Source organism: Mauremys mutica, chromosome 16 (assembly GCF_020497125.1).
Source record: "Mauremys mutica isolate MM-2020 ecotype Southern chromosome 16, ASM2049712v1, whole genome shotgun sequence".
NCBI classification, from domain to species: Eukaryota; Metazoa; Chordata; order Testudines; family Geoemydidae; genus Mauremys; species Mauremys mutica.
This window is the reverse complement of record NC_059087.1, coordinates 10,044,667-10,072,185: the sequence shown is the minus strand read 5'-3', so window position 1 is coordinate 10,072,185 and position 27,519 is coordinate 10,044,667. Positions and strand designations below refer to the sequence as shown.

The following is a 27,519-nucleotide window of genomic DNA, read 5'->3' as shown; positions in this document are numbered from 1 at the left end:
GGCATTCTGAGGGCTCTCGTGTGGAGTAATGCAAAATAGTGTTCAATTACACATCCTTCCCTGTCCATTATGTAACTAAGTACGTGCCTCAGGGGAAACAGTGAGACAGTTTTGGTTGCATTGTAATCCATATGCTGACAGCCTGCATCTCTTCACCCTCCTTGCATCCAACCTAGATGATCTGGACATTCAGCATTCCCAGGGCCTAGCTGAGACTGGAGGCGGAATGAGAGTTAGCTGGCTGACCCTCCAACTGGATAAGACAAAAGTTATCCTGGTTGTCTGTAAGGAAACCACCACAGGAGACAGCAGAAATATCTGCCTGTTCAATTAAGAGGTGGGTGGTTCTGGCCACCTGGTATTATTCAGGTTCACATGCTAGAAGTCCTCAACTACTTCTTGATGTCCAGAAAACAACAGTGGTCAAGAGTGCTTCCCCCACCCCATCTACATGCAGAAATTAGATTGCATCCTTTCCTCCTCAAATACAGACCTCACTACAGTTATCCAAATCTGTTCCCTCCTGATTGGATTACTGCAGGATGCTCTATATGCAGACCACTTGGAAATTTCAGCTGGGCAGAATGCAGCGGCGTGCTTACTTCACAGTGCTTCATGCATGGAACACACGACTTCTATGTTCCATAGACTGGAGGGGCTCACAGACAATTCTGGATGTTGATTTTGCTCTATAAAGCCCTCTTTAGATATGTGTACATTAGAGCTGGGAGCAAGCCTCCTGGCCCAAGTAAGCAGACTCACACTAGCTCGGCTCAGGCTAGCACACTAAAAATAGCAGTGTGGACGTTGCGGCTCCGGCAGAGACCCAGGCTAGCCACTTGAGCTCAGACCCAGGACATGGGGTGGACTGCCCCCAAACTGCCACCCACGCAGCAATGTCAGTACTTCTATTTTTAACACATTAACTCAAACAGAGCTAGCGTGAGTCTCACTCCCAGCTGCAATGCAGACATACCTGTTGGGTTGGCAGAGACCATCACCCATTTGTATTCTAATTTGGCAGCTGAGACCACCTTGCATGCCATCTGTCCCTAGATATGGTCATCCAAGAGCTGGTGAGAGAAGGTTACAAAGCATTGCACAGTGCATTTATTCACGTTTTTCGGAAGAGGTGCTTTGAGGAGATTGGGGTTTGTTGTGAGGGAGCTTTTATCATCATTAACTGACATGCTCAGATGATGCATATTACTTTTTTTTTTTTCCAATTTATAGCAATGCTCATATCAGCCCCACTAGGCACTTGGACAGAATAACAACAGAACTATTGTTCTGTCCAGGTGCCTAGTGGGGCTGATATGAGCATTGCTATAAATTGGGAGGGGGAGTAATAAATGAGCAATGACTTAGTAGATTAAACCTCCAATACAGTCAGACAGCTGTTTCAACATACTGTATTTGATATGGTCTTCAGGGCCAATATGTTCAAACAGCTGTTCTTATACATAAGGTAAGTTTGTCCTATATGTTAACGTTTTGTAGTGGGAATATTCTAGACCTGATGCTCCTCTCACTAAGTGCACGTCTACACTGCAATTGGGGGCATGACTGGGTAGGCAGCTTTAATCCAGCTAGCATGACTAAAAGTATCAGTGAAGACACAGAGGCACAGGCTTCAACACAGACTGCACAAGCCCACCTGGAACCCTGAGTATACACTTGCTTTGCTAACTCACCTTGCTGCCACACCTTCACTGCTGTTTTCAGCTGTGCTAGCTAGACTAAAGCTAGAGAGAGTATAACTACCTGAGCTGCAAGCCCACCTCCGATTGCAATGCGGACATATCCTTATACCGGTGCAAATCAGGAGTGACACCAGATGAAACTCTTCTGATCAAAGAGTCTGAGCTTTTGTGCATGTGTTTAGTGATTTGTTCTGCCGCGCTAATTGATTTAAATAATGAGACTGAGAGGCCAGATCACCAGTCCTACTTTGCCCCTCTGCACACTGTGACAGATATCCACATTGTTGAATAGAGCAAGATGTTTGAGAAATGGATGACAAATGTCAGTGATTCCTCAAATGAGACCCTTGAAGGTTCATTGATGGCTCATGGTGAGCTGGTGTAACGGGTGCACTCACCTCTTGTGAGTGCCCCCTTGGCTGAGTGCGTGTGCCTGCTTGCTCTCTCTCTCTCTCTCTCTCTGTGGTGTGTCTTTGATGTCTCAGCCCTCCGGCTGAATCACACACAGTCAGTCTGTGTGATGAAAGCAAAGCAAAACCCCTTCCGGGGTACAAGTCCAACAGGGGTCTCTCTCAGTGCCCCTTGTAATGTCTCTCACAAGTTGTCTCTGCTCCGGGACAGAGCAGTTCCCAGGGCTCCCTCCCTGGCGACAAAGTCTTCGCCCTCTTAGGGCCTTTCTGGCCACTACTCTCCAGCTGGGCTGCTGCAGTTCAGTTCCCCCCTCTGGGGGTGCCTCAATGCCCAGGCCACTTCCCCCAGTGGCTAATGGGGGCGGGAGGGTCCCGGGCCCGCCCACTACTCCGGGTCCCAGCCCAGGGACCCTGTAGATAGCAGCTGTCACTGTCTCCCTTCATCTAAGTCGCGCTGCTGCTCTAATTCTCTGGGCCACTTCCACACGGCCCTGGGTCGTCTTCACCCTTACCTCAGGGCCTGGTCCGGATGGAGTCCCAGCAACCAGCTCAGGGCTCCTTCTCGCTCTCCCCAGCTTCTGGCAGCACTGCCTCATACAAGGTCCTGCAGCTCCCTCAGCCAGCCACACACCGTCTATGCTCCTCCAGCTCTAGCCAGGAACTGAACTTGGTCTTGCCCTGCAGCTCTTCTTATACTGACCTGCTGGGCCCTGATTGGCTGCTTCTCACACAGCCGCTTTAGGCCACTACTGACCTTTCCTGGGCCGGGGTGTGGCAGGGCCACCAGGCCTCCAGCAGGGGGGGCTTAGTCCACCCCATCACAGCTGGCTAGTCATGGGGTGCTGTCTCTCCTTGTTTCTGGCTGCTACATCACAATAAAGACAACTCAACATACCCAAAGGTTGTTATAAAGAGGAGGGTGATAAATTGTTTTCCTTAAGCACTGAGGACAGGACAAGAAGCAACAGGCTTAAATTGCAGGAAGGGAGATTTAGATTAGACGTTAGGAAAAACTTCCTAACTGTCAGGAGAGTTAAGCAATGGAACAAATTACCTATGGAGGCTGTGGAATTTCCATCATTGGAGGTTTTTAAGAACAGGTTAGACAAACACCTCTCAGGGATGGTGTAGATAACACTTAGTCCTGCCTCAGTGCAGGGAACCGGACTAGATAACTTACCGAGGTCCCTTCCAGTCCCACATTTCTATGATTCTATGAAACTCTTCCCAAACATTAACTGTTCCATGTGAGCAGTTGATGCATTACCCACCTGGATGTTATTCATTTGCCTGTAGAGGTAGAGTTGGTTTGCAGGATCACACAGGGAAGGAGAGGTGTCTATGAGACAATCATTCTAATGGAGATGTTTCTTGCACTATGAAAAAATTCAAGAATCCCTGCAGACTTTTCCATTCTGTGAAGAGCAGGACAGCTCTATACAGTTTTCCATCACGTTCTGCTCTCAGTTTCACCAGTGTAAATCCATTGAAATCAATGGAATTACTACAGTGACTGAGAGGAGAATCTGGCCCACTGACTGTCATACTATTATGCTACAGCTGATTAAGGTTCTTGCCCTCTGGCATCTGTCAAAAATAGATGGAAAGCAGCTGTAGATGTTGGGCTGTTTTAAACTGCTAGGCAAGAGTCCACTCTGGATCACACATGTGCCTCCCCTCTCTTGTGGGGATTGCAGTGCTTTCGCATTAGTTGTTTCAAGGAGAGAGAAATGGCCCATGAGGTCACATGTCTACACGGACTACTTTCATTTTGTAATTCCTTCCAATAGTAAACAGTTGACAAAAATGGAAAGACTTCCTTATACAGAGGTAGCATATGGCTTCAGTGTCCTTAGGAACAGCAAGTCTACAGAGTATGTCTCAATCTGCCTATATCTGACATCTGGCCCTGGAACACAGATGAAATCACACACACACACACACACACACACACACTTCCCAAGCACATCCTTCTTATGCTACAAAATACCCTCTAACCTAAACCCACTTCAGAACAAGTCAGACCTAGCTTCAAAAATAATTTCCCACTCTTAGAGGCACAATACTAAATTATACTTCTGTCTCCCAATTCCCAACCGCAATGCTCTTTGGAATTTTCTTAATTATCAAGGTTGGGTTTTTAGGAGTGAGAGGTCAGTCCAGCAACTGGGAGGTATATGAAAACTGCAAAGGCCAAGCCGGAGTTTGAACAGTTCTACTGTTCAGATTAAAAGCAGGAACATGTGAAGGGGGGTGGCATTTGTAAATTGCATGGAGTGTTTTGAAAGAACAGACCTTCATGTCATTCTATTTTTATTGCCACTTGCTTCCATCTGGGTTTTTTTTAAAAAAAACTTTGCATTACAAAGGGGCCTGCTGAGTATCAGTGCTGCCTGGAGGTTTTGGTAGCTTGTCATTCATGCACACAGAATGCTAGTGTTGTTATATAGTTCCACATATTTCAGGGCTTATCTGCACTATCAATGCTTCGGTGTAGCTATGCTGACAGAACCTCCCCTAGTGGCGATGCAGAGTAAGCCAACAGAAGGAGTTCTGACGGCATAGCTAAATCACCTCCCTGAAAGTTAGCCAAGGCTAGGTCTGCACTGCACTGGGGGGGGGGGGAGTCGACCCAAGATACACAACTTCAGCTATGCGAATAGCGTAGCTGAAGTCGCCGTATCTTAGGTCAATTTACCGGGCTGTGAGGACGGCGGCAAGTCAACCGCTGCCGCTCCCCCGTCGACTCTGCTTCCGCCTCTCACACATGGTGGCGCTCCGGAGTCAACAACAGAGCGATCAGGGATTGATTTTATCACATCTACACTAAACACGATAAATAGATCACAATAGATCAATCACTACCCGCTGATCCGGCAGCTAGTGTAGACATACCCTCAGACAATAGAAACACCATCTGTTGGCATAGCTGCGTCTACACCAGGGATTTTGTCAGCATAACTATGTTGGCTAGGGGGTGTGATTCTTTCACACTCCTAGTCAACACAGCTATGCTGGCTAAACTTTGTAATGTGGACTAAGACCCAAAGTCAGGAGCAGACCCATTCCTGCTGTAACTCCATTAACATCAATGGAGTTACTGCTGATTTACCCCAGCATGACAGCCAAATGGGGCCTTTTTTCCAGCACGTACTGTACAGTTTTAAAAAAACATTTTGCTTGTAATTTCATATTCATATATTGGTAACCTAGTCTAAAAGGCATTAACATGTACCAGGGCTTAGTCTGTAGGGTAGACCGGTGCCTTATGTCACTTCTTTTGATAAATAAGTAGGTTTTTAGAACAGTGGCTCTTCAATGGGAGGCTTGGGAACAACACTGACTTTAACAGGAGTCACTTCTAACTAGCAGAAAGAAGATGCTTAGTGGCTATTACACTGTTAATTTGCATGTTCCCTATCATTTAAAGATCTCGGCTATTAACTTTCACAGCATGTAGCCGTAGTTCACACTTTAGATTAAGGCTCCATTTATTAATAATTTATTAGCCCTTTATAAACCATTCATAGCTGTTAAAAGCATGTTACAGACATAAGTAGCATTCGTTATAGATGGTTATGACTACATCAGTAGAAGATGGTTATAAACGATGGCTTATAAGTAACCTATTGGCCAGTTGCATTCTATAACAATGTGTAATAATTGATTAACGGAGGATTAAAACCTCTATTAATAAAGTATTGTGCCTTTATAAACTATTTAGAAACGAAATCTTACTATAAAGTGTGGCCAGTTATTTGATAAATCGAAAGAACGACAACACTAACTGGAAACATGGAGAAGCCGTTGCTGATTCGCTTTTTAAACACACTCTTCTCCCCTGCTCTTGTCCTGACACTGTAACAGTCCAATGCAAATACATTGCAATGTCGATGGGAGATGTGGGTATTTTACCGTACTTTGTTAGGGCCAAATTCTGCTCTGAAACACAAGTTCAACTCCCATAGGAGTCAGTGGAATTGCTTGTTTGTATGTGTATCCAAGGGCAGATGTTAGCTCATTTTATTCACTTGTTAATGCAATCATTAAACCACTACAATTAAATACCAAATAAAATTGCATTACAATAACATTAAGGATACATGGGAACTCCAGAAACACCGAGGCTATTAGTGTTAGTGGGAGTTGCATGCGGTTAAATTTCAAATGCACCACACTATAAGTATACTTCGAAGGATGTAACAAACGGGTGCACGCACAAACTTTATATACATTATCATTTATCGTGGCTTTGTTTTTGTGTATTTTGCAGTTATTTGTTTGGGTTGCTTGTTATTGATTTTATGAAAGTATCCAGATGGAGAGTAATAAAGGAGCCACATAAAATACAATTTACGGTCCCCCAAGAGAAGTTGATAATTCACCCCAAACTTTCTTGTTTGCAATGGTTCACTTAGCCAGGTGCTTCAATGACAAATTTATTAAAGCCTATTATTTTGTGCTTTACATTCAATCCAACTTGTCTTCTAGTGTATTGCATTGATTGTAATAATTATACAGGTTTCTGCACCGCCTGCCATAAGGCATTATTAACTTAAGACAGAAAAGTTCTCTTCATTGTCACTGCTATCTTGAAAAACGAAGTCAAACTTGGATTATTGCTGGTTTATTGAACAGTGATCTACATGAACTTCGATTTGCCATGGACAGTATTTGGCAAACTCCCCCCAATCCTCTTTCTAATCTAGTCTACACACTGATCTAAAACTGCACAAATCACATGTCCAGCTTGCCTCTTAAGCTGGTAGCTAAGGGTACGTCTACACTGCAAATAAAACCCCACAGCTGATCCGTGCCAGCTGACTCAGGCTGCGGGGCTGTTTAATTACGGTGTAGACATCTAGGCTCTGTCTGTAAGATCCTGCAAGGTGGGAGGGTCCCAGAGATCAGGTTGCAGCCCAAGCCAGAACTTCTACACCACAGTTAAACAGCCCCGCAGCCTGAACCATGCAAGCACGAGTCAGCTGGCAGGTCATAGAACATCAGGGTTGGAAAGGAACCTCAGGAGGTCATCTAGTCCAACCCCCTGCTCAAAGCAGGGCCAATCCCCAGATGGATTTTTGCCCCAGATTCCAAAATGGCCCCTTCAAGGATTGAACTCACAAGCCTGGGTTTAGCAGGCCAATGCTCAAACCACTGAGCTATCCCTGTCTAATAATAATGTAGACATACCCTAAAGAAAGAGGTTAGAGCAATCATTACATTGGTTCTGCATGACACAGGAGATCCCATTGATTAATAGAATCCCCAGGTAGCCAATTATGCTTTGCTTTTCACCATCAGAGCACTATGAAAGCTAGGGGAGCATGAGGGGTGAAAGATCTCATCCCAAAATTCTAGGTTTTCCACCTCACTTCTAAAGACTTCAATGGGCCAACATATTAAATAGAATCAGATGGAGTGTGAGCTCTTCTAAAGAAGTCCTACACATGATTAATGAAAAAAATCATTAGTGAAATGGAAAACATCGCTATTATTTCATCTGCTGCATTGCAGTTTCTCGCCTCATTATGAACATAATGTTTTTGAGAATTTTAAATTAGAATTTAAGAATAAGAGATATTTGCTTACCCACTGATCAAAATGAGTACAGAACAACGTGTGCCTATATTCTCCACGCAGAGGAAAATTAAAGAGATTCAATATTTACACATTTTATGGAAGTTCACTAAAGAAAGTCAATATATTTCCCAATTAAAATCTGCTTCCAGGTGATTCATATCCCTTACTAATATCAAGACACTGTATATTGAAGCTATCTACACAATACCATTATGTGAATGTACATGCATTAAAAATTAATGTCTGTCAACTACTGCTGAGCGAATAGTTAATTTGATGGATTTTTCTTGCTTTCCTCTTTGTGAATTTTCATTAACAGTTAGGAAAATGTTCATTGTTCAGAATGACTCACTCTGTTTTTTCAGTGAATAATTCCTGATCTGAAGATTATTCACCAATTACAAGTATTCATAGTTTGCAATCTGAAATTTGTGTTATGGTCTAGTTACACAGAACAGACAGGATTATGTAACTCACTACAATGCAAAATCACATTTTACAAGGTAGTATACAATTTGCAATTCATGCTGTCATCCAATCAAGAAACACAAACAAAACTGTGTGACCTATGAACCCATGTCGCAGAGGTCAAGTGGCAAATTTACAACTGAATACAAATTTTCAATTGTAGCACTCACTTTATGCAAGTATTGGCCCTGGTAAAGCTTCAGCACTCAAATGTTCATGGGAAGTTATCAGAAAAAAAGATCATGAACACCGCTGAAGCAAAATTTGGATGTAAACACCCTTTAGGTTTGGAAAAGTTTGGCCTTAGATCCAACATGGGATTTTCAACAGTGAGTAACTGACTTAGGAGCACAAATCTCATGAAAGTCAATGGAAATTGCTCCCCTAAATCACTTAAGGTCAGATTTTTAAAGGTATTTAGGCATTTACAGATGCAGGTTGTGCCTAATGAGAGTTAGGCACCTAGGCACTTTTGAAAATCCTACTAGGTGCCTAAATACCTCTAAAAATATAGTCCTTAGGTGCTTTTGAAAATCTCACTCTCAAACTTCATAACAGGGGAAGGGATACCCAATGATCAGGGGATAGACCACTGGACAGGGACTCAGGAGACCTGGATTCTATTCCCAGCTTTACTACTAACATGTGTGACCATGAGTAAGTTGCTGCTCCATCTGTACAATGGCGGTAATGATGCTGTCACCTTTGTAGAGTGCATTGAGGTCTACTAATGAAAAACAAGGTATTATTATTTCTACAGAGGTTAACAACAAAGTTATCAAATATCATAGTGGTTTGGACCCAACAACTTTCAATTATTATTGACCTGAGATGGATTTGAACTGGCAACCTAGAAGTAAAAAGCTCTATAAAATCATTAGTTATCCAGTCTTTTCTAATGCATGCTTTAATAGCATATTTTCCCCCCTTTGAAGTTAATTTTAAGTAGGTAATCCTGAAAATAGAGGGTTGAAACAACAAGAGTTGTTAAACATGCATGAGATAAAAAACATTTCAAAATCCCTACTTTTAAGAGAGAATAACATGCTAATGAAAAACGGTGATCCATTTATCACTTAAATTTCTAACACCGTGAAGTGCAACAGACCTGCTAACCTAAGCTTGGTTTACAAAGATATTTGAGTATCCAAATGGCTCTGCATCACCTTCACACCAAACCTCAATTCTGTAGTCTCCCCGCTTTCTCAGAGCCTCACCAAAGCACCGATATCTAGCTTAAACTCCAGATCCATAGAGATATTAGTGGAGAGGCCTCTGGAAAAAGTTGCAGGAACTTTGACCAAGCAATCAGGTCTGCCCTTTGTCTGACTAGGTCTGTAATCTCTGAGTGACATGCCCTCCCCCAGTTCAACCCTGGAAAGCTAGGCAAAAGGACTGCAGCAGTGTAAAGAGCCTATAAAAGTGACAGATTTAGCTGTAAAAGGACAAGAACTGAGGAAGGCAGCCTCAGGCTCCACTGTCTTCCAAGGACCCGCCTCGTACAATAGGACAGTGGTTCTCAACCTTTTCTGGCTCAGGACCTATTTGTAAATGTTTATGGCCTGTCACCACCCAGTAAATAGTCTGGGGGTGGAGACCGTAGGGTGCTTTTGGTCACATTCTGCCCCAAGGAGAAGTGGGTTCCCCTCCACAGTGTCAGCTCCTGTGCTCTGGGGCTGGCTGGCGTGGCTCTCCAGTCTGGCTATTGCAACCTCCAGGGTTGTAGCACTGGTCAGGTTTGGCTCTGTTTCCCCACGGCTGGACTAAATTTGTGTGAGTGGAGTGGAGTTGCAGTGCCACTCGCTCAAAGTTGGCCTGCCCGGGCTCCCGTAATCATGACGGCTAGACCAAACCTGAGTGGCGCTGGGACCCCAGAGGTTGCAGTAGCCAGAGCAGTGAGGTGAGCCCAGCCAGCCCCATGCGACAGGAGCCCCAGGAGGCTGGAGCTGTCACATGACCCTTTGAAAGAGTCTGGCAACCTCATTTTGGATCCCGACCCAGGGATTGAGAAACCCTGGCACAGGGGATATGCCAGGGCTGGAGGTCACAGCACTGAGATTCTGAACAGCAGGCTGCCATAACACATAGCTTTCTGGGGCTGCCAATATTAATTCAGGGAAAATTCTAACCCATGAAACAAGTCACATCAGGAGGCTGCAAAGGTGGCTTAAAGATAGATAAAGGCTGTAAGAGGCACAGCCCAGAATTTTCTCCTCTGAGTCTCACTGGATCCGCTGCTGCTCTTGTTTTCTCAGGTAACACCAGAAGTACAAAATGCTTTTACCATTTTCAAGTGGCCTTGGGCTTGTGACCCTTGCTCTTTAGCGTGGCCCTCATCTCAGTTATCCACACCTTTGCCCTCTCCGGGGTGAGCTACTGTATTATGCGTCACTTCAGGCTACTCTTGAAAACCACACGGAAGCTCCGGCGAGCACAGACTACAGTTGTATTATCACTCAGTGAGAGAGAGGGTGGCAGAATTGAGCCTTTGATAATTCAAGTACCACACAATTGAATAAAATATGAGCTGTAGAGGATTCTCCCAAAGCACCACATTACACAGTATCTTGATTATCTTAATAATGCTACAGCATAACATTTCCATAGAACAGAGACACCTTTGGAAGTAATTGCTTTATACTCAACAGCAGCTTAGAGTCTAGGTTACAACTTCTAAACCTGCCAGATTATTGTTCTGCTCTATCTCTACGATGCCATTTAATTGAATTAAAAAAATTACAGGAAAAATTAACAATTACTGAGCTTAATTCTGATCTCACATCTGCATAAAGCAGAAGGTAACTACACTCAGATCAACGAAGTTACACCCGTGTTGAGCAAGATGTGCGTTAAATACAAATGTCTGTTTAAAAAAAAAAAGATTACAGTGCAACAATGTGTATAAGAAATATGGTACCACATCTGCTTGTCAAGACCATGATTTTGTTTGCATAATCTAAGCACTATATGCATCAGTCATGTGCACATGCCGTTAAAATTAATTCATGCAGAAGGGACTCTGCTTGCTGTACATTTTTATGAACACAGGCTGACAATTAAATAGTGCTAATAAGACTCACTCTCCAGCTAGCAGCACCATGCAAAAACAAATATCATTTTGTTCACGTGTCCCCAGTATAGGCACATGCAGATTTAATTAACAGTAATTTCACTATCTCTGAGATTTCTCCTCTGTTTTACAAATGATGCCCTTTTGATGAGGGCTTCAGTTCAAATTACCGGCTAATCAACTGAAGACTGAGACTAGAATGCTAAGTTAATTGGCAATAAAAACTGAAATGAGCATTCTGGAAAAATTTTAAATGAGCTCAACCCAAATTATTGGCTAATTGTTCTCGCTTTAGGTAAGCAAACTAACAGCCTTGTAGCTTCCCATGTGCTATGTTTCCCAGTTCCGCTGGTTATTACCAGTCTGCGTTGGTCAACGAGGGTGGGATCAACACAGAAATTTAGGTGCTGCAACTCTGCGCATCACAGCACCTAACTTTTGGGCACCTAGATAATCCCAGGAACAACACCGCGAGTTAGGTGCCTGGGTTCCCTATGCAACGAATGGGGAGAGATAGGTGCCTTAATGGGGAGAGATAAGTGCCTTAGAATCAGAGTCACAAAAGCCAGCATGCTAGGCAGGGAGCTGCCTAAGCTAGCTAATGGGATACCCCTATCAGAGGCATGTGTCCTAAGCCCTGCTGAGGCCTTGGCTACACTTGCAAATTTGCAGCGCTGCAGCAGGGTGTGAAAACACACCCTCTCCAGCGCTGCAAATTGCGGCGCTGCAAAGCGCCAGTGTGGTCAAAGCCCCAGCACTGTCCGTTATTCCCCACAGGGAGGTGGAGTACGGACAGCGCTGGGAGAGCTCTCTCCCAGCGCTGGCGCTTTGACTACACTTAGCACTTCAAATCCTGGGGGCAGGGAGGTGCCTCTCTCTACTTAGCAATCCATGAATGGCTACCCTGCTTCTGGAGTCAGGCAGGCCCGGGTAGCTGCCTAAGGCGTTTTTTGCAGGAATGAGTTAGATGCCTGACTTGCTCCAGACAAAGTGGCCAGAGGAAGATGCGGTGGTGTTGGCACTGGGGGCTGCCCCTGTCCCTCCCCCCTTATAACTTTCAGTCTAGTAGTTCAAGTGCTTGGCTGGGATATGATCCCACGGGTACTTCTCAAACAGGTGAAGAGTTGATCAGGAATTATTAGCCAGCTTTATAGTGAATAACTGCTATTAATGGAATATCTTATTGTTGGGATATTAGTATCTCAGACATGAGGGTATATTACAACAAATGTGGAAACATGAATGTATGTAATCTTCATACATAACTGTTTATTATTCATTAGCTCCAAAACTGTGCTCAGTGCACCACAATACAGGAAAATAAAGATAGCTCCTGCCCAGAAGAACATATAGTTGAACGCTAGATATTTAGAATTATCGCATTGAGAAATCCAGAGGCAGGGACAATTTAAACCTATTTCTTGAGGGCCTTGTGGAAGAGTGAGTTTTAAAGAGGGACTTGGAATAAGAGAGAAGTGTGATTTGCAGGGCTGGCTTTCGCGGCATGGAGTAATAATAGTTAACTATCAGCCATCATCAAAACTGAAAGCTATTGGCAGTCTGTAGCCAAATCATTGCAATTTGACATGTTTCAGAATGATTTCCAAGAAGGGAATAGCTGAAAATCTTGGCTTTATTACATGATCCTGGGTATCTTGCAACCAGATCTGTGATACACTTGGCATGGATACTACCTGTATATTCAGGAATGTTTTGCACTTATAATAACTACCGTGGCTGTACCAAACATCGGTAAGGATGCTGATTTTATGAAAGGTGGTTGTCTCACAATGGAATAACATGATGACTTTACTCAAGTAGGTATAAAACTGGAGCATAAAATCCTTCATATAATCTCTGGCTATTGTGATTCAGTATTCATCATCCAACAAAGTTTAACAGTTGAATACAATTCTGCTGAACTAATATTTGATGGATGTGGCACATATTAGCTGTTTTCTAGAGTGCATTATAAATATTAATGGTATTGACAGAGCCTCTAAAAATTTGTCATGTCACGTTGCTTCCACAGAAACACTCAAAATGCAATTACTTCTGTCCCACCAAGTGCCAACTCTGTTCTCCAGGGTTACTTATTCCTTTTATTTATTATTTTTTATTCCAAACATTTAGATGGCAAGAAATTACTACCTGAACACCACTGAAGACCTTAGCACCTGATATAGAGTCATGCTGAACACTTCCAGTAACAACTTGGGATGCTCTACTTTAGAGATGGCCAAAGACATTTCAGGGGAACCAAATATGTTGGAATATGACGTTCCATCAAAATTGAAAGGCTTCACACAATCAGGTCCATTTTGCCAGAATTTTGTTTCAGCAGAAAACTGTGAAAAAAAACTTCCAACAATGTCAAAATGCCCCATTTCAACAATTTCAGCCACAAAACATTAAATTTTTTTAAAATTTGGAAACTCTTTGTGTTGATGTATTTTTAAATTCTGCATTATTGGTCCATTTGCATTTAATACACAATTTGAAAAGTCAATCAACCTGAACAATTAAAAAAAAATTTCCTTCACTGAACAAGTTTGAATTTTTTTGTTTTCATTTGGATTAGGAACAAAGCTACATTTCAAAATCCTTTGTGAAACTGAACTTACGTCTTTGGTGCAGCTCGACTCAGCAGATCTCAGGATCAGATTGTTCCTCTGATCAACGTTGATCAAATGGCTTCTATATTGGCTGGCACAGTGCAAATCTCCATAAAAAATATTTTTAAATTTTGCATTCCTACTAAGAAATGTCATCTTTATTAGCCATATGTTATGGCCATTGTCATAATAGCATTACTCAATAAAATCATTTATGCCCTATAACAACATTTTATTTGAAGACCATCAGAATTATATTAGATACTAGGAAAGCATGATTACTCTGCTATAGTCACATAAAACACTTTTTTCAATGTGCAAGCTGAAAATGATACAAGCTCCTTCACCCCCTTTCCTGGGGAGGCTTGAGAATAATATACCAACCAATAGGTTAACAAAATGAGCACAGACCAAAACCCTGGTTTTTAGGACACTGAAAATCAATCAAGATTAAAATCAATCAATAAATTTAATCAATCAAGATGAAAAGAAGAATTTTATTTAAAAAAATGTAAAAGAATCACACCCGCAAAATCAGGATGGAAGATAACTTTACAGGGTAAATAAGAAGATTTAAAACACAGAGGATTCCCCTCTGATTCTGCTTCCCAATTAGACAACAGGAATAAAATTACCTCTTAGCATAGGGAAAATTCACAAGCTAAAACAAAAGATAATCTAACGCGTTTCCTTGTTATTATTTACAAGTTCATTTCAGGATCTTTTTAGGAGCTGGGTTACCTGCTTGATCTCTCTCTTTGTCCCAAGAGGGAACAACAAAAACAAAAAGCAAAAACAAAAAGCACAAACAAAACCCTCCCCCGGCAGATTTGAAAAAATCTTCTTTCCGCCATTGGTCCTTCTAGTCAGGTGCCAACTAGGTTAATTGAACTGATTAACCCCTTAAAGGTAAGTGATTCTGTACCTCTGATGTTACTGCATACATAAAGGTTGTTACCCTTCCCTTTATATTTATGACAAAAGTCAATAACAAAAATCCAACTGACCTTTATGGTATAGGATCAGGGCTTAAGTTTTCATTTTTTGATAATATTGGGACATTGCGCTGTGCTTGGAGACCTCCCTTAGTAGCCTTTACTGCTGCTTTGAAAAGATGCTTCACTCCTGTGCCTGCTGCAACATAGGTTGAAGACACTGCCAAGCATGGTAGCCAGGATCTTGACCAAGCATACAAAGAAGCATACTGTACTGTGGCTAGTTCCCAAGCAGGAATTACTGGGAAGTAGACACACTAGAACATGGCTCTGAATATGCAAAAGCAATGGAAGTTGCATGCATAAAAGGGGAGGATGATGTGGCCTGCTGTATAGTGGGACATTTCACAACGTTTCTTAGAAACTGAGTTTACCTTAAGCATAGCCATACTGGGTCAGACCAATGGTGCATCTAGCCCACTATCTTGTCTTCCAACAGTGGCCAGTGCCAGATGCTTCAGACGGAACTAACAGAACAGGACAATTATTGAGTGACCCATCCCGTGTTTTCCAGTCCCAGATTCTAGCAGGCAGATGTTTAGGGACACCCAGAGCACGGTGTTGTGTCCCTGACCAGCTTAGCTAACAGCCATTATTAGGCTTGTCCTCCATGAACTTATCTAATTCTTTATTTTTAACCGAGTTATACTTTTAGCCTGCATAACATCCCCTGGCACTGACTTCCCCAGGGTGACTATTGTATGAAGCAATACCTCTTTTGTTTGTTTTAAACCTGCTGCTTATTAATGTCATTGGATGACCCTTGGTTCTTGTATTATTTGAAGGAGTAAATAACATTTCATTATTCATTTTCTCCACACCATTCATGACTTCATAGACCTCTATCCAATCCCCCTTAGTCATCTCTTTTCTAAACTTCTTATCACCCCGCAGCCATAGTGCAGGCAAAGCAAGCCAGTAACATGTAAAAACCTCTGCATTCTTGCACATCCTAAAACAAATAAAGTGTTTTACTCAGCAATTTTCTTTCAGTTTGAGTTATAGAAATGGGCATCTTTAAGGACCATTTTTCCTGGGTGTTCCTGTCAGCATGTTTGCCAGCAGCAACTGGAGACGCTATTATTCAATCTCCCATTTAAAAGAAAACTCACTAGTGTATATATGGCCATCTGTGGTTCTAAGTGATTCACAACATTAGTCAACCAACAGCTTACATTTTTAGGGAGGAAACAAGATTTCGGAAGACAGAGATTAAATACTTGCGGCGTACACAAAAAAAAACGTTTCAGCGCCAGGGGCTCGCTGTACTGGTGAAATATTGATTATTACATCTGAAAAACACTTTAAAGATGATGACATCCTGGGAATTACAATCCTATTACTGTACAGCAAAGGATTTGTATCTGTATATATAAAACACCAATGCTGCCATTCACAAACCAAAATCATTTCTCTAGACAATATGATAACGCTAAATATTCTTTTATTATAACAACTATTGTTCCTAGGCTGCAGTTGGAGCTTTCTTGCAAAAACAGTTACAATGTCTCTCTATCATCTCTTGTTCTTCACAATGGCAAAGTTCCTGCTTGCCTAGAAACTCTCTGAAGTTGCTGGGTTAGGGCTGATTTTGACCTTTAAGCCAGTCACATTTTCTGTGGTGGAAACCTGGGTGACAAGCCCGGAATGGATAAAGTGTGTGTGTGTGCAGGGGTGGGGGGTTCTTCTACCCCAGGAAACAGAGTAGGGCTACCCTAACAAGCTCAGCCGATTCAGTGTTTCCCAATCTGTGAAAAATTGCAGAGGTCTATCTGATTGAGAGAGATGGTGGGGAGAACTGCAGTATCATTATGCAACCATATCCATCTTTATTCTACCAATTTCTAGATTTAGTTTTAAATGGCATTCTACTTTGCAAAGTGACTCTAAATATGACATTGTGGGGTTCCACGTTTATTGTTTCTCAATGAGTTAACATAGCCAATGTCTCAGTTTATAAGTAGAAAGATGTTTTTTCTTCCTTCCAGCCCTGAAAACTTCACTTGGGATCTATGAGTCAAGCAAAGGTCCTTCTCCTTTTCATATATCTTACCCAGGAATAAAGAATTTAGATACCTCAATTATACCAGTGATCCCCATGCCACCCACCTATCAATTATGCTCTTTGACATCTGTGCCTCTCCATTGTCTTCAAGGGAGCTACTCAGGAGTAACTAATGGATATTTAGTGCATTAGTCAGCTGATGATGCACAAGAAGGAATAGAATCCAGTTCATACTCTTAGCTGTGTTGCCTCTGCAGGACTAACATGAGTAGAAAGGAGTACAAATGTACAGTGTTTTGTTACTTAAAGTAAGCAGATAGGACCCTGAATACACACAAGAACCAGATCTGTTGAGTAAGAAGAGGCCATTGTTGCATAGTCACTTTTCTAGGCAGAACTGTTCTTCAAAGATTTTAAGGCATGATTTCCATTTACACTAAGGTACCTTAACACCACACCCTCAGTGTAAAGGGGATTGAAAACGGGTATAAGTGCAAGTGCCAGGGGGCATATTCTCACCTGGTGCAAATTGTCATAGTACCATTGACTTCAACTGAGTCAACATACACCATCTGAGGATCTGTTCCCCCTGCCCTGAGTTATGTACAGGCGCCTTCAGTGTAAAAGAGACTCAGGTACTTAGCCTTCTATATATCACTTTATTTTAATTTGAGTCTTTCTGTTACAGAAAGGCCACTAGCCACACTTTTTATTCCGTCTCTGCATCACATTATATGTCTGTCACACGTTCACCTACTCCTTCAGTCAATATGGCTCCTTCAAGCCGCTATTGGTTGTGAAGAAATGAGCAAGACCCAAACAAGAACAAAGGGAAACAAAGGCTCCCAAAATGACGCTAAATTAGAAGAAAATATAGGTGGGAAACACTGTCATGGTATGGTAAGAACTTGTCTCTAAAGGTCTTCTCTGAAAACCCTAATTATTTGCTGACTCTTGAAACAGATGAGAGATGCACAATAAGAACAAAATTCCCCCTCAGTTATACCAGTTTTATACCGTTATATCTCCATTGATCTCAGGAAAGTTACTCTTGATTTCCTGTATGCTGGTGTGAGAACAGAATCAAGACATAGGTATCTAAAGAAATCCAACTAAACAACTCTGTAATAATATGCGAGACATACTGGATGCATAAACCACAATTTGAGTAATCAGATTAAGGATTGACATCCTATTCTAGGTATCCTATGTTTGAAAATCAGGCTCAGTGTTTACATTTAATTATTGTCATACTGAAAAGCAAGTTCTTTTGTGAATACTCAGTAATGCACCAGAATATCTGAACGAGAAGAAGAATTTAAGTGTTTTGACATTCTCCTTCTCCACCTTGCTCTGTTATTGTATTAAACATGATGAAAATGAATCACCTTTCTACTTTCTGAGACATTAGCAGCACATGTTAATGGGTACACCAGATGTTGAAAGACTCAATTATTAGAACTATTTATTGCCGAAAGGAAAACAAAATAAGTTACACAGGAGCAACGCAGCTGATGCTGATACTGAATGCATCATGCTCTGTTGTACTAAACAAGTGGTCTTATACTGTGCTCACTGTCTGAACATCCTTTCCGGATATTCAGAATAGAGAATGCTCAGAGTCTAATTCAGGACACTTCGTATTTTCTGTGGGCAAAATTTCTCAAAGGTTGCGTCTTTCACCTGGCACTGAAAATTCAAAAAAAAGAAAACAAAACCATAACATAAATTAGAAATTTTGCATTTGAACTAGACTCCAACTTAAGGGAACAATTAGTCCTTGCTCTGGTAAATTCCCCATTGACTACAGTGGCAATTTTGCCTTAATTAAAGAGGCCTTAAGTAGTTACGGACAATCGGAGTTGATAAATCAGTATTTACATTGTCAAAGTCATACATAAAGGCTCTAGGCATTGTGGGAAAATTTATTCTTCAAGTTGCAAATCCCAACTTTTTCTAAGTAAATCAGTTTTAGAGATATTAAGCCATATTATTATGGAACTTTTGAGTGTGCTTCTCAAAGCACTTTAAGGAATCTGAAAAGTGACTCATAAAACATTCAGGAACAGGTAAAACTGAGTAAGAGTGGCTTCATTTCCATATAATTTTTCATTCTTACCAAGATGCATTTATTCAGGATTGATTAGTTAATTAAAGCCAGTACCGTTTTTTGAATATATAAATGATATATAAATGTTACATTTAGAGCAGTATTTGAGGGGGAAAAGTCAATTTGTGATGATTTTTAAGAATGATCGTTCATTTCTTTTGTAGCACATTACACCTGTCTTAAAACTGTAATAAATGGGTATGTTGTGAAGGGATTCCCGTTGCCATGAATAAAGATGGGCTCTTTCCTCCCACCCCGGGTCTTATTGCCATGTATGCCCTCACAGCCTCGACAGGGAAGATCCGTCTTTGACCTCCTCAAGGTTAATATAATCAATCGCCCCTTCCAATGTATACTCCTAAATTCCAAAGCCCCCGCAGAAGAATCTCTACAGGACCCAGATACTAGCTTGCTGCTCCAAAAAGCTCCAAAACATGGTACCAGGAATTGTCTCCCTGAACAAGGTCACCTCTTGTCCACAGTGACACACAGGATACAGGATCCATGCAAGATCCCTGTGCACAACAGTGATGGAACAGCATGTATCCTCCCTAAGGCTGGTGCCTTCAGACCACCCCGCCAGAACCTCCACACTAAAAACCCTTGGCTACAAGACCAAACCAGGCACTCAGCCTCATCAGTGGAGGAATAGGACACGGAACACAAGGCCGGGCCTATTCCATCATTAACTGAGCTATCCCGTGGGTAAGACAGGTGGTGAATTATGTGATACTCACTCAGGGCCTTCTTAAGGACCAACCTTAGGGGAAAAACCTGTAAGTCCCATATACTGAGATGACTGAATGGCCCTGCTATCCTATTCCCCTTTAATTCTTGTATAAACTTTTTCTTTACAGTATGGCCCATTCCCCATAACTCCTTCAAATTTGTCAACATTACATGCCTTTTTTCTCCTGCAAAAGGGTTCCTAAATCCCAAAGTAAACCCAGCCCATAAAAATGCCAATCTATCTTGTTAGGGTAAGGAGAACCCTTAACACCTCAAGCTTAACTGGAGATGGTACTGGGCTTCTATCTTGGTAAGCCTCTGCAATAATGACCACACCAATTAGGAAAGAAGTTTCCCAATTTTCCCATGTTCTAGACACCCATGGCCACTTGGGCATTTCATTGCCCAGCTTGCTGTTCCCCAGCTTACTTTCTATCAGCACCTCCCTGTGCAACAGTGACAATATGTCCACATATTCACCTCTCAGTTTGTTATCTTAAATAGTACCAAGAAGGTGATCAGCCACCCCAGCATGACCATACTTGCGACTGACCACCAAGCCACCCTCTGAGATGTCCCTGGGACAGAAATTCTACCCCAGGAAGTCACATTCCCTATCAGTGGGTGAGTTGTAGCATGCTCAGCAATCTCCTTCCAGCCACTCCCACTAAAGGCTCCCATCCCCTGATGAGTGGTCTGCCAAGAAAAGTTTTAAAATATATACAAATCTTTTTTTTCCCCCATTTACCTCCACCTGCCAAAACAGGTTTCCTTTAGTGGCAAGAATCCAACTGTACAGGCCTCTGAGAATAAGAAAATATATAGTTCATAAAATTTAGAAAGCACAAAAATTGTTTAGAATACCTTTTCTATACAATCTAATATCTCAAAATCTACAAGGCTACAAAATTATGCCACTGAAGAGAAAGTGTGATTTGCCTGATATTGGGCCAGGACTGGTCAAAGACTGAAACGTGCAATTCGGAGCAGTGTTATTATGGGAGTAACTTTAGTACAATAGCCGCTTCAAGCTGCTCAGAGATTTGTTATGTTGGAAATCTGCTCAGAGATGGATGAAAAGATGGCTTTAAGAAGAAATAGGCAAATAAATGATGAATGCAATTTGTTACACTGATTTCACCACCACACATGGCATAAGTTATTTATATATATCTATACATCATAGATGTATGTTTGCATATATCCTATTAGGAGCCCTTATCAATTTGGTCACACTTACTCAAACAGTGAACTTCCCAAATTAAATATATGCACAGAAACAGTGTGTCTCCGGAGAAGGGGCATCTTGAGGGCATGGCAGATCCATCAAGCTCTATGTTGCCCTCCTACAAATTGTATGCAGATAGCTCAGTATCATGTGAAATAAATTCTTCCCTATCTTTGAATACATAAAAAAAAATCACTTCCCAGGCTGACAAGCTCACCATAAAAAAAAAAGAAAAAAAGATCAAAATTGTGTTGGGAATGTTGGCCAATAAAATTGGAAGCCACACATAGATCTGCACAAAACAGTTGTGGTGCGTTTCTAAAAAGGTAGAAAATCCATGCAGCAATACCATCTTGTGTTCACAACCTAATTTAGTGGCGGTGCCATTGGAAGTGGTGCTAATGATTCAGTGAGTGGTACTCCTCCATTTAAGCCAGTACTGAACCAGTGTTCCAGCAGGATATTAAGAGGCAACATGTCCCCTTTTGCATCAGACAAAAGATGGAAGTACTAATGGCACTTTTGTAAGAGCAGGAGTGTTCATCAAGATGGCTTGGATTAATTACATTTGTCTATCTACATTCACCTGACATCTTTTAACCTCCCATAACTTTGGCTTTACGGCACAGCCGGAGCATGCACAGCAAGTTACCTCCTTTTCCATATTTTCTCTAGCAGGTGTATGATGGAAATGATGATATAGCTGAATTAGAGCATTCCCACCATGTGCCACTATAAAAAGAACTATAGGAGAGAAACCTCTCTGTGGGTAGCTGATTTATAAGAACAGCTCATCTTAAGGTAGACTGATATCCTTTTGCAACAGCGGTAGGCTTGTCATAGCTGTCATCCAAATCAGTTCTTGCGTCAAGTGCAGGCTATAAACAACTGTGATCAACCACCTTGCTATTTTCTCATTTCACGAGAAGTCGCTTCATTACCAAATCAGTTGGAGATGGCCTGCTATTCTACCTCATCTTTTCCATTACTCCCTACAATGCATACGTTCCATCTGGAATTAGAGACATGGCTATCAGAAAGTCAATTCTACTAACTAAAATTAAACTGTCCCAGTCCTGATTTAGTAAAATATTCTGATCACTTCCATAATAAATTTTACTTTATTTTGTTCTGCAGAGTCATTCAAATTGGACTTTATCATTATCAGGAGAGCAAGGAATTATTGCTTCAAATTGTGGAGAAAACTCCCTGTTTCCCAGCAGGAAAATATTTAGATTTTCTGCTGTTCATGAACATATTTATTGTATTTACTCTAATCAAAATTAGATTTAAAATATTCAAAAAGTGAAAAACAGTGCTTTGGAGTTAAAATTATATGGATGATCTTCCAAATGGACATAGACTCAAGTTTTTCAGGCATTCCCAGAATTCAAAAATTATATTTTAACCTTGTTCTTCCAAATTTATCCACTCAAAATAAAATCAGATTTCATAGTTACTAGTAAAACAGAATAATACCAAGAACTGTTGGCTGGGCCACTCCAAAGCTGCAAAAGCGAATAACTTCTCCTCAAATTGTGCAAATAGGGTCCAACTGCTATTTGGATTTAAACCAAGAAGATGCATGTCACAATAAATGGTTCCAATGAACACTTGGAATATTATTCAATGAGGAAATCTTTGAAAGCTACCCAGTTGCCCATAATAAATAAATAAATAAATAAATAAAATATTTTAGTTCATTAGTTTTGCACAAACTTGAAGACGTTCCAGACTTGTAAGTAGATTTGTACTTTTGGGGCACTACTGTTGAATGCCAGATGCAATTGGGTTGGTGGTTTTAGAATTGACAGCTGACTGTACCACCCATTATCCTGGTTGGGGTTTTCCTTTATTTCTGAGAAACCAGGAAGTGTCTTATTTGTTCATAAATTCGCAGATATTTCCTAATGACATTTGCATACCGATTTCTCGGTTAGCATTTGTGCGATAATTAGTGTTCTCCACGCCCACATCTCCTTTTCACATAAAGATACTGTACGTTGAAACCTTACTGCTGCACCCAATAAGGAAATTATATGTGCCATAAGGTTGCCCCCTCACCCTGAAATAATGAATCAAAATGTACATTTTGCATTACAAGCCTGCACTTTTTCTTACTGGGACCCAAAGTGATTAACTATGTAAGAGTGAGTTACATTTCAGCTGCACAAGGCCCTTCTCTGTTAGGGATCTCAAAGCACTGCTCATTAATGCACCACTGATTTTAAACCAAGGGACTAGTGTTCTTTGCAGCCAGGAGCATGCAGCACAATACAGCAGGATTGTCTGCTGATATGGAGCCCTATTTTGCTGCATAATATGCAGAAATCAACTGTATCTTTTCACAAACACACAAAAATCTAATCTCTTAAACCTCCTCCCAAATGTGCATGTTAAAACATAAGATTTCATGAGAGATTATTCGTAAACCCCACCGAAGCAAGCAATTGCCTCTTTTTATCAGACTATTACACGAACGCTAGCATGAGACCTACCACACCTACTTTATCTAGAAGAAAAATAAGTTAGGTAATGGAAAACGATCCCTACCACTAACACTGCCACCATCATTCTCAGAACCCATGGGGCTGAATTTCCTCAGCTGAGCCTGGGGTTAGATGGTTCAGCCTTCGGGCAGGCTAATAAGCCAAGATGGACTGCAGTGGAATCGCCTTTTTGCCCAGCCTGCCCAAGTGGCCAGCCCACCTGACTGTTGAAAGGAGCCAACAGGTCTGCACTTAAGCTCAGCGGCAGCAGCAGCCAATCTGCAAGTGCCCCTGTACCCAGCCTTGCTTCTGCCTTTTATCCAGCCTCTCCAGCCTTGTCCTGCTCCATTCCACCCTGCCCTGCTCTCTTGCCTGGCTTTTGGCTCCAGCTACTGATTTCTGGCTCTAGCTCTGACCCTTGGCTTGATTCCTGGTTCCTTATTCCAGATCTGGCTCCTGTCCCTTTCTCTAACCAATAGGTTGGGCTCCGGTTCTAACCACCAGGTCAGTCCACCCATATCCTGGTCCTGACAATCATGCAATGAGGGGATGTTAATCACAGAGGGGCCTTGCTCTTTTTATTTTGTATTCAAGGAAAGCCTTGAAAAAGTTACAGATGTACTTATGATTGGCCCTAGCAGCAGCAGAAAACAATAGTGAGATACTGAACCATGCGTAAGAGAAACCCTGTCTGTTCTGGCATGAGCATGAGGCTTATTTATCCTGACCAACAGAAAGATCTAGGAATTTAACTTCAGTTTAGGTCTTTATTAAGAAGGGGCCCCTGATGCTCTGCACAATTTCACAGTCTGGTTTGGTTTTGTTTAGTTTTCCCTCAGCAAATATACAGCGGTCTTAAACAATGTAAACCAGAGATGGAGTTCCAGTGTTCAGCGAATTATAACTGTAGCCACCTGCAAAACATTTCCTGACAAGACATTTTTCAGTATACAGTTTAGCTTTACACAGTGCCGATGGTCCAATTTATACACAAAGCGAATTTGTACAGGAAACTACAAAGACTTAATTATCTTTCACTGGCCATGGGATTTTGAGGTCATCAAAATACTTGATCCCACAAACTAAGGATCAAAACCTCTTTTCACGTTCATGCAACTTCTCTCACACCAGTGAGCTTGCATTGGGTTCTACGTTTTGTATTGACAAATTAGAACAGTCAAGAAATTAAAGGGACCCCCAAGTAACTTACATTCAACGCAGAAATGAGGAGTTTAAAACCTACTGCATTTTGTTACACCTTTATAATGTTCTTCTAAGGGACAAAAATACATGAGATGATATTTATTTACAGATTCTGTGTCATTCAGGAAATAGTAGGAAAAAATTACAATAAAATTGACTTATTAGTGATGGAAGGAGTTGAGGAACCCCTCAAAAAGAACATTAAAATATATTTTCTTATTTCAAGAACTTTCCTTAACACCTGGTTTCACTGAACAGAACATGATAGTGCATGGTACCTTGGCTTTTGTTCCCAATTCGGCAACACAGGCTGGAGCCTGTCTTGAAGTGAAGTGAAGCAGCACCATAAATTAGCAAATATGAGGGGAAGGAATGCAAATAAAACCTGTTGTTCTTGCTACTGCTATCTCAGACTCTCCTGTTAGCCTGGGGCCAGACAGGCAAGGAAGCCTGCAATCCGAGGGAGATGGCTGAATTACTGATGAAAAACATCACCAAGGACTATGGCCATGTGAAGAAACACTGGGATGTCTCAAAAGGAGACAAAAATATATATTTAAACTTCCATTTTTTTCCCCCATCATGCTGTAAAATAAGAGGTGAAAATAAATGAGCAGCAAAATTAAGATGCATCTCTAGATCAGGACTACAAACCTCCTGCCTAACATTCAGAGATCTGGGGTTAGAAATAGGCACCAGCGGCCGACTCAGCAATTAGAGAGAGAGGGGGGCCGTTACAGAGGAAGCAGGGCCAATTGCAAAATTCCGATCCAAACATACATGATGCACCTTTGAGAGTTCAGCAGTGGGCTGCTGATTTGAACCCAACTCTACTATATCCCAGTGGCACTCTTAGTCGCGTAAATACCTTATGAGCCATTTCAAACAACGTGTGTGGTGTAACAGTGGTATTGTTTATCCCGCACTATATATTAGTATTACAACCTGAATCATCACTAATAATTGACAATGTCACATCGAGTTAATTTTAGTTTTGATCAGTCTCCTTGTCTGTATTTACTGGTCTCCTCCTTTGCTTCTCTCCCAGCAGGACAGGAATGTTTGTGGAGAGGGATGTTTGGATTTTTGTTGAGCACGAAAATAAAAATTAGCTTCCTTTCTCAGGACTGCGAGCGGAGGGGTGGGGGGGGAAGAGAGTCTTTAAAATTTATCAGTAGATTGAAATGTATCATCCAGGTCCTCAGTCTAAAACCGAGGGGTTTTTTTTTAACCAAATTAAGCTGGAAAAAGAATTAGTCCTTCATAAGCTCTTTAGGCCAATTTTTCAAAGGAAGTTCTGCAGACAGGGCCTAATTCACCATTATGTTACACCTGCTTTACACTAGTGTAACCACATTTAAATGCAGTTGATTTGCACCAGCACAAAGTTTTAGAAACAGAGGTCCCACAGTCACACCCAAGGTCCCTATACCAAGCTGCATTTCAATACACAAGAAGCCTCTTACATGAAAAAAGTGGGGGTTAGGTTTTTTTGACCACACATATTACACCCTGCTTTGCAAACAGGGCCTCTCTCTAAATCGAAAAATCTAAGTCTTTAGAAATGATTTTGTGTCCCCATTGTATAACTCAAAATGAGTTTTTTATTAAATTGACATTTTGCAGCCCGCTAGTTGGTGATTTAGTCTAGTGCATTTGAGTGCTTTGGGGAAAAGCAAAGCAAAATATGGCCCAGTTGTCTGGCTTAGAAATGAAGTTTTCTACAATTTATTTAAATGAAAATGTCATAACTAATTGTAGCATTTAGCCTTAGTGAGCGTGCATGGCAGTCGCATTAACACAACAGAAGACAACAGCTCCAGAGGAGCTGTTACTATGTACCAGGCCAATAATCCACAAACAGAAAAGAATTTGCACAATAGACTCTAATGGTTTCCAAGGAGCCATTATGGTATATCAGGTAAATAAAATATTATTGGAATGTAGTTTTTGCACTTAAACCATTTTCAGCAGATGCATAGGAAGTAGCAAATTAAAAAAATGGTTCATGTTTCCTTGAATACTAAAAGGAATCAAAAGAAGCATTTGAAAAACAAAGAAGCAGTTTCTTACCATTGCAAGAGGAACAATTCCTGCAAATGTTGTTTGGCTGACAAAGATCTCTGAGACCACCAGTTCACTCATCAAGTCTTCTCTGGGGTATTCCACCTGCCAGGTAATTTGCTGAGCTCCTGCCAGGCTACTGCTATTGTCAATTTCAAAGTCCATCTGCAAGATCTCATAGAAGGAGATGTTTGCTCTGGAAAACAAAATGCACATTAAGTGCAATTTAAAATGAAGCATCAGTGAAATGTCAAGAACAAAATAAATTGCAACAGGTTTTTTTTTTTCTTTCCAATAGGAGAATTATCAAATTCAACATGCAGACTTCGGGAAATGTTGCCTGATCTATTGATTGTGTATTCATTATTTAAAAATCTCCAACTGACAAATTAACACCCTAGGTTTGACAGGCTTCAGTTCCAAGAATCCAGAGAGTTGGAAATCAGTTACGGTTTAATTGGTAACCCCAACGTGCACAATTGCAACACTCACTTAGGAAAGAGCTTTTGACTTTTTAATAGTTGTATTGACACAATTAGTAAACACACACCTGTTCCGATCCAAACCAGAAAGTAACAGTAATGCAATATTAATTTTACGTCCAGCACCATGTCATACGCACACTCGCACAATCCTTGTGTAGACCCAGGGTCGAAAAACAGGTGGTGGTCCACAAGAGTCCAATCCTATATCTTGCCTGCCAAGCGATTCCAGTGGTTGAGGTCTCAATGGTCTAGACTCTAGGCCGTGGTTAGCCATAAATGGCTGCTATGAATATTCATAAGAATGTTCAGCCTCCTTTGCCCATAACTCACTTCTTCATTTTAAAAACATTGGGGTGTCCTTA

General features: G+C 41.4%; 1 protein-coding gene across 1 annotated transcript in view; it reads right to left on the bottom strand.

Annotated features, from left to right (window-relative positions):
• TMEM132B (transmembrane protein 132B) overlaps positions 1 to 27,519 on the bottom strand; it is a 343,025-nt gene that overhangs the window by 80,311 nt on the left and 235,195 nt on the right. Inside the window, exon 4 of the mRNA XM_044990538.1 lies at positions 26,682 to 26,868. Coding sequence (XP_044846473.1) covers positions 26,682 to 26,868 — 187 coding nt within the window. The remainder of the gene's footprint in view (positions 1 to 26,681; positions 26,869 to 27,519) is intronic.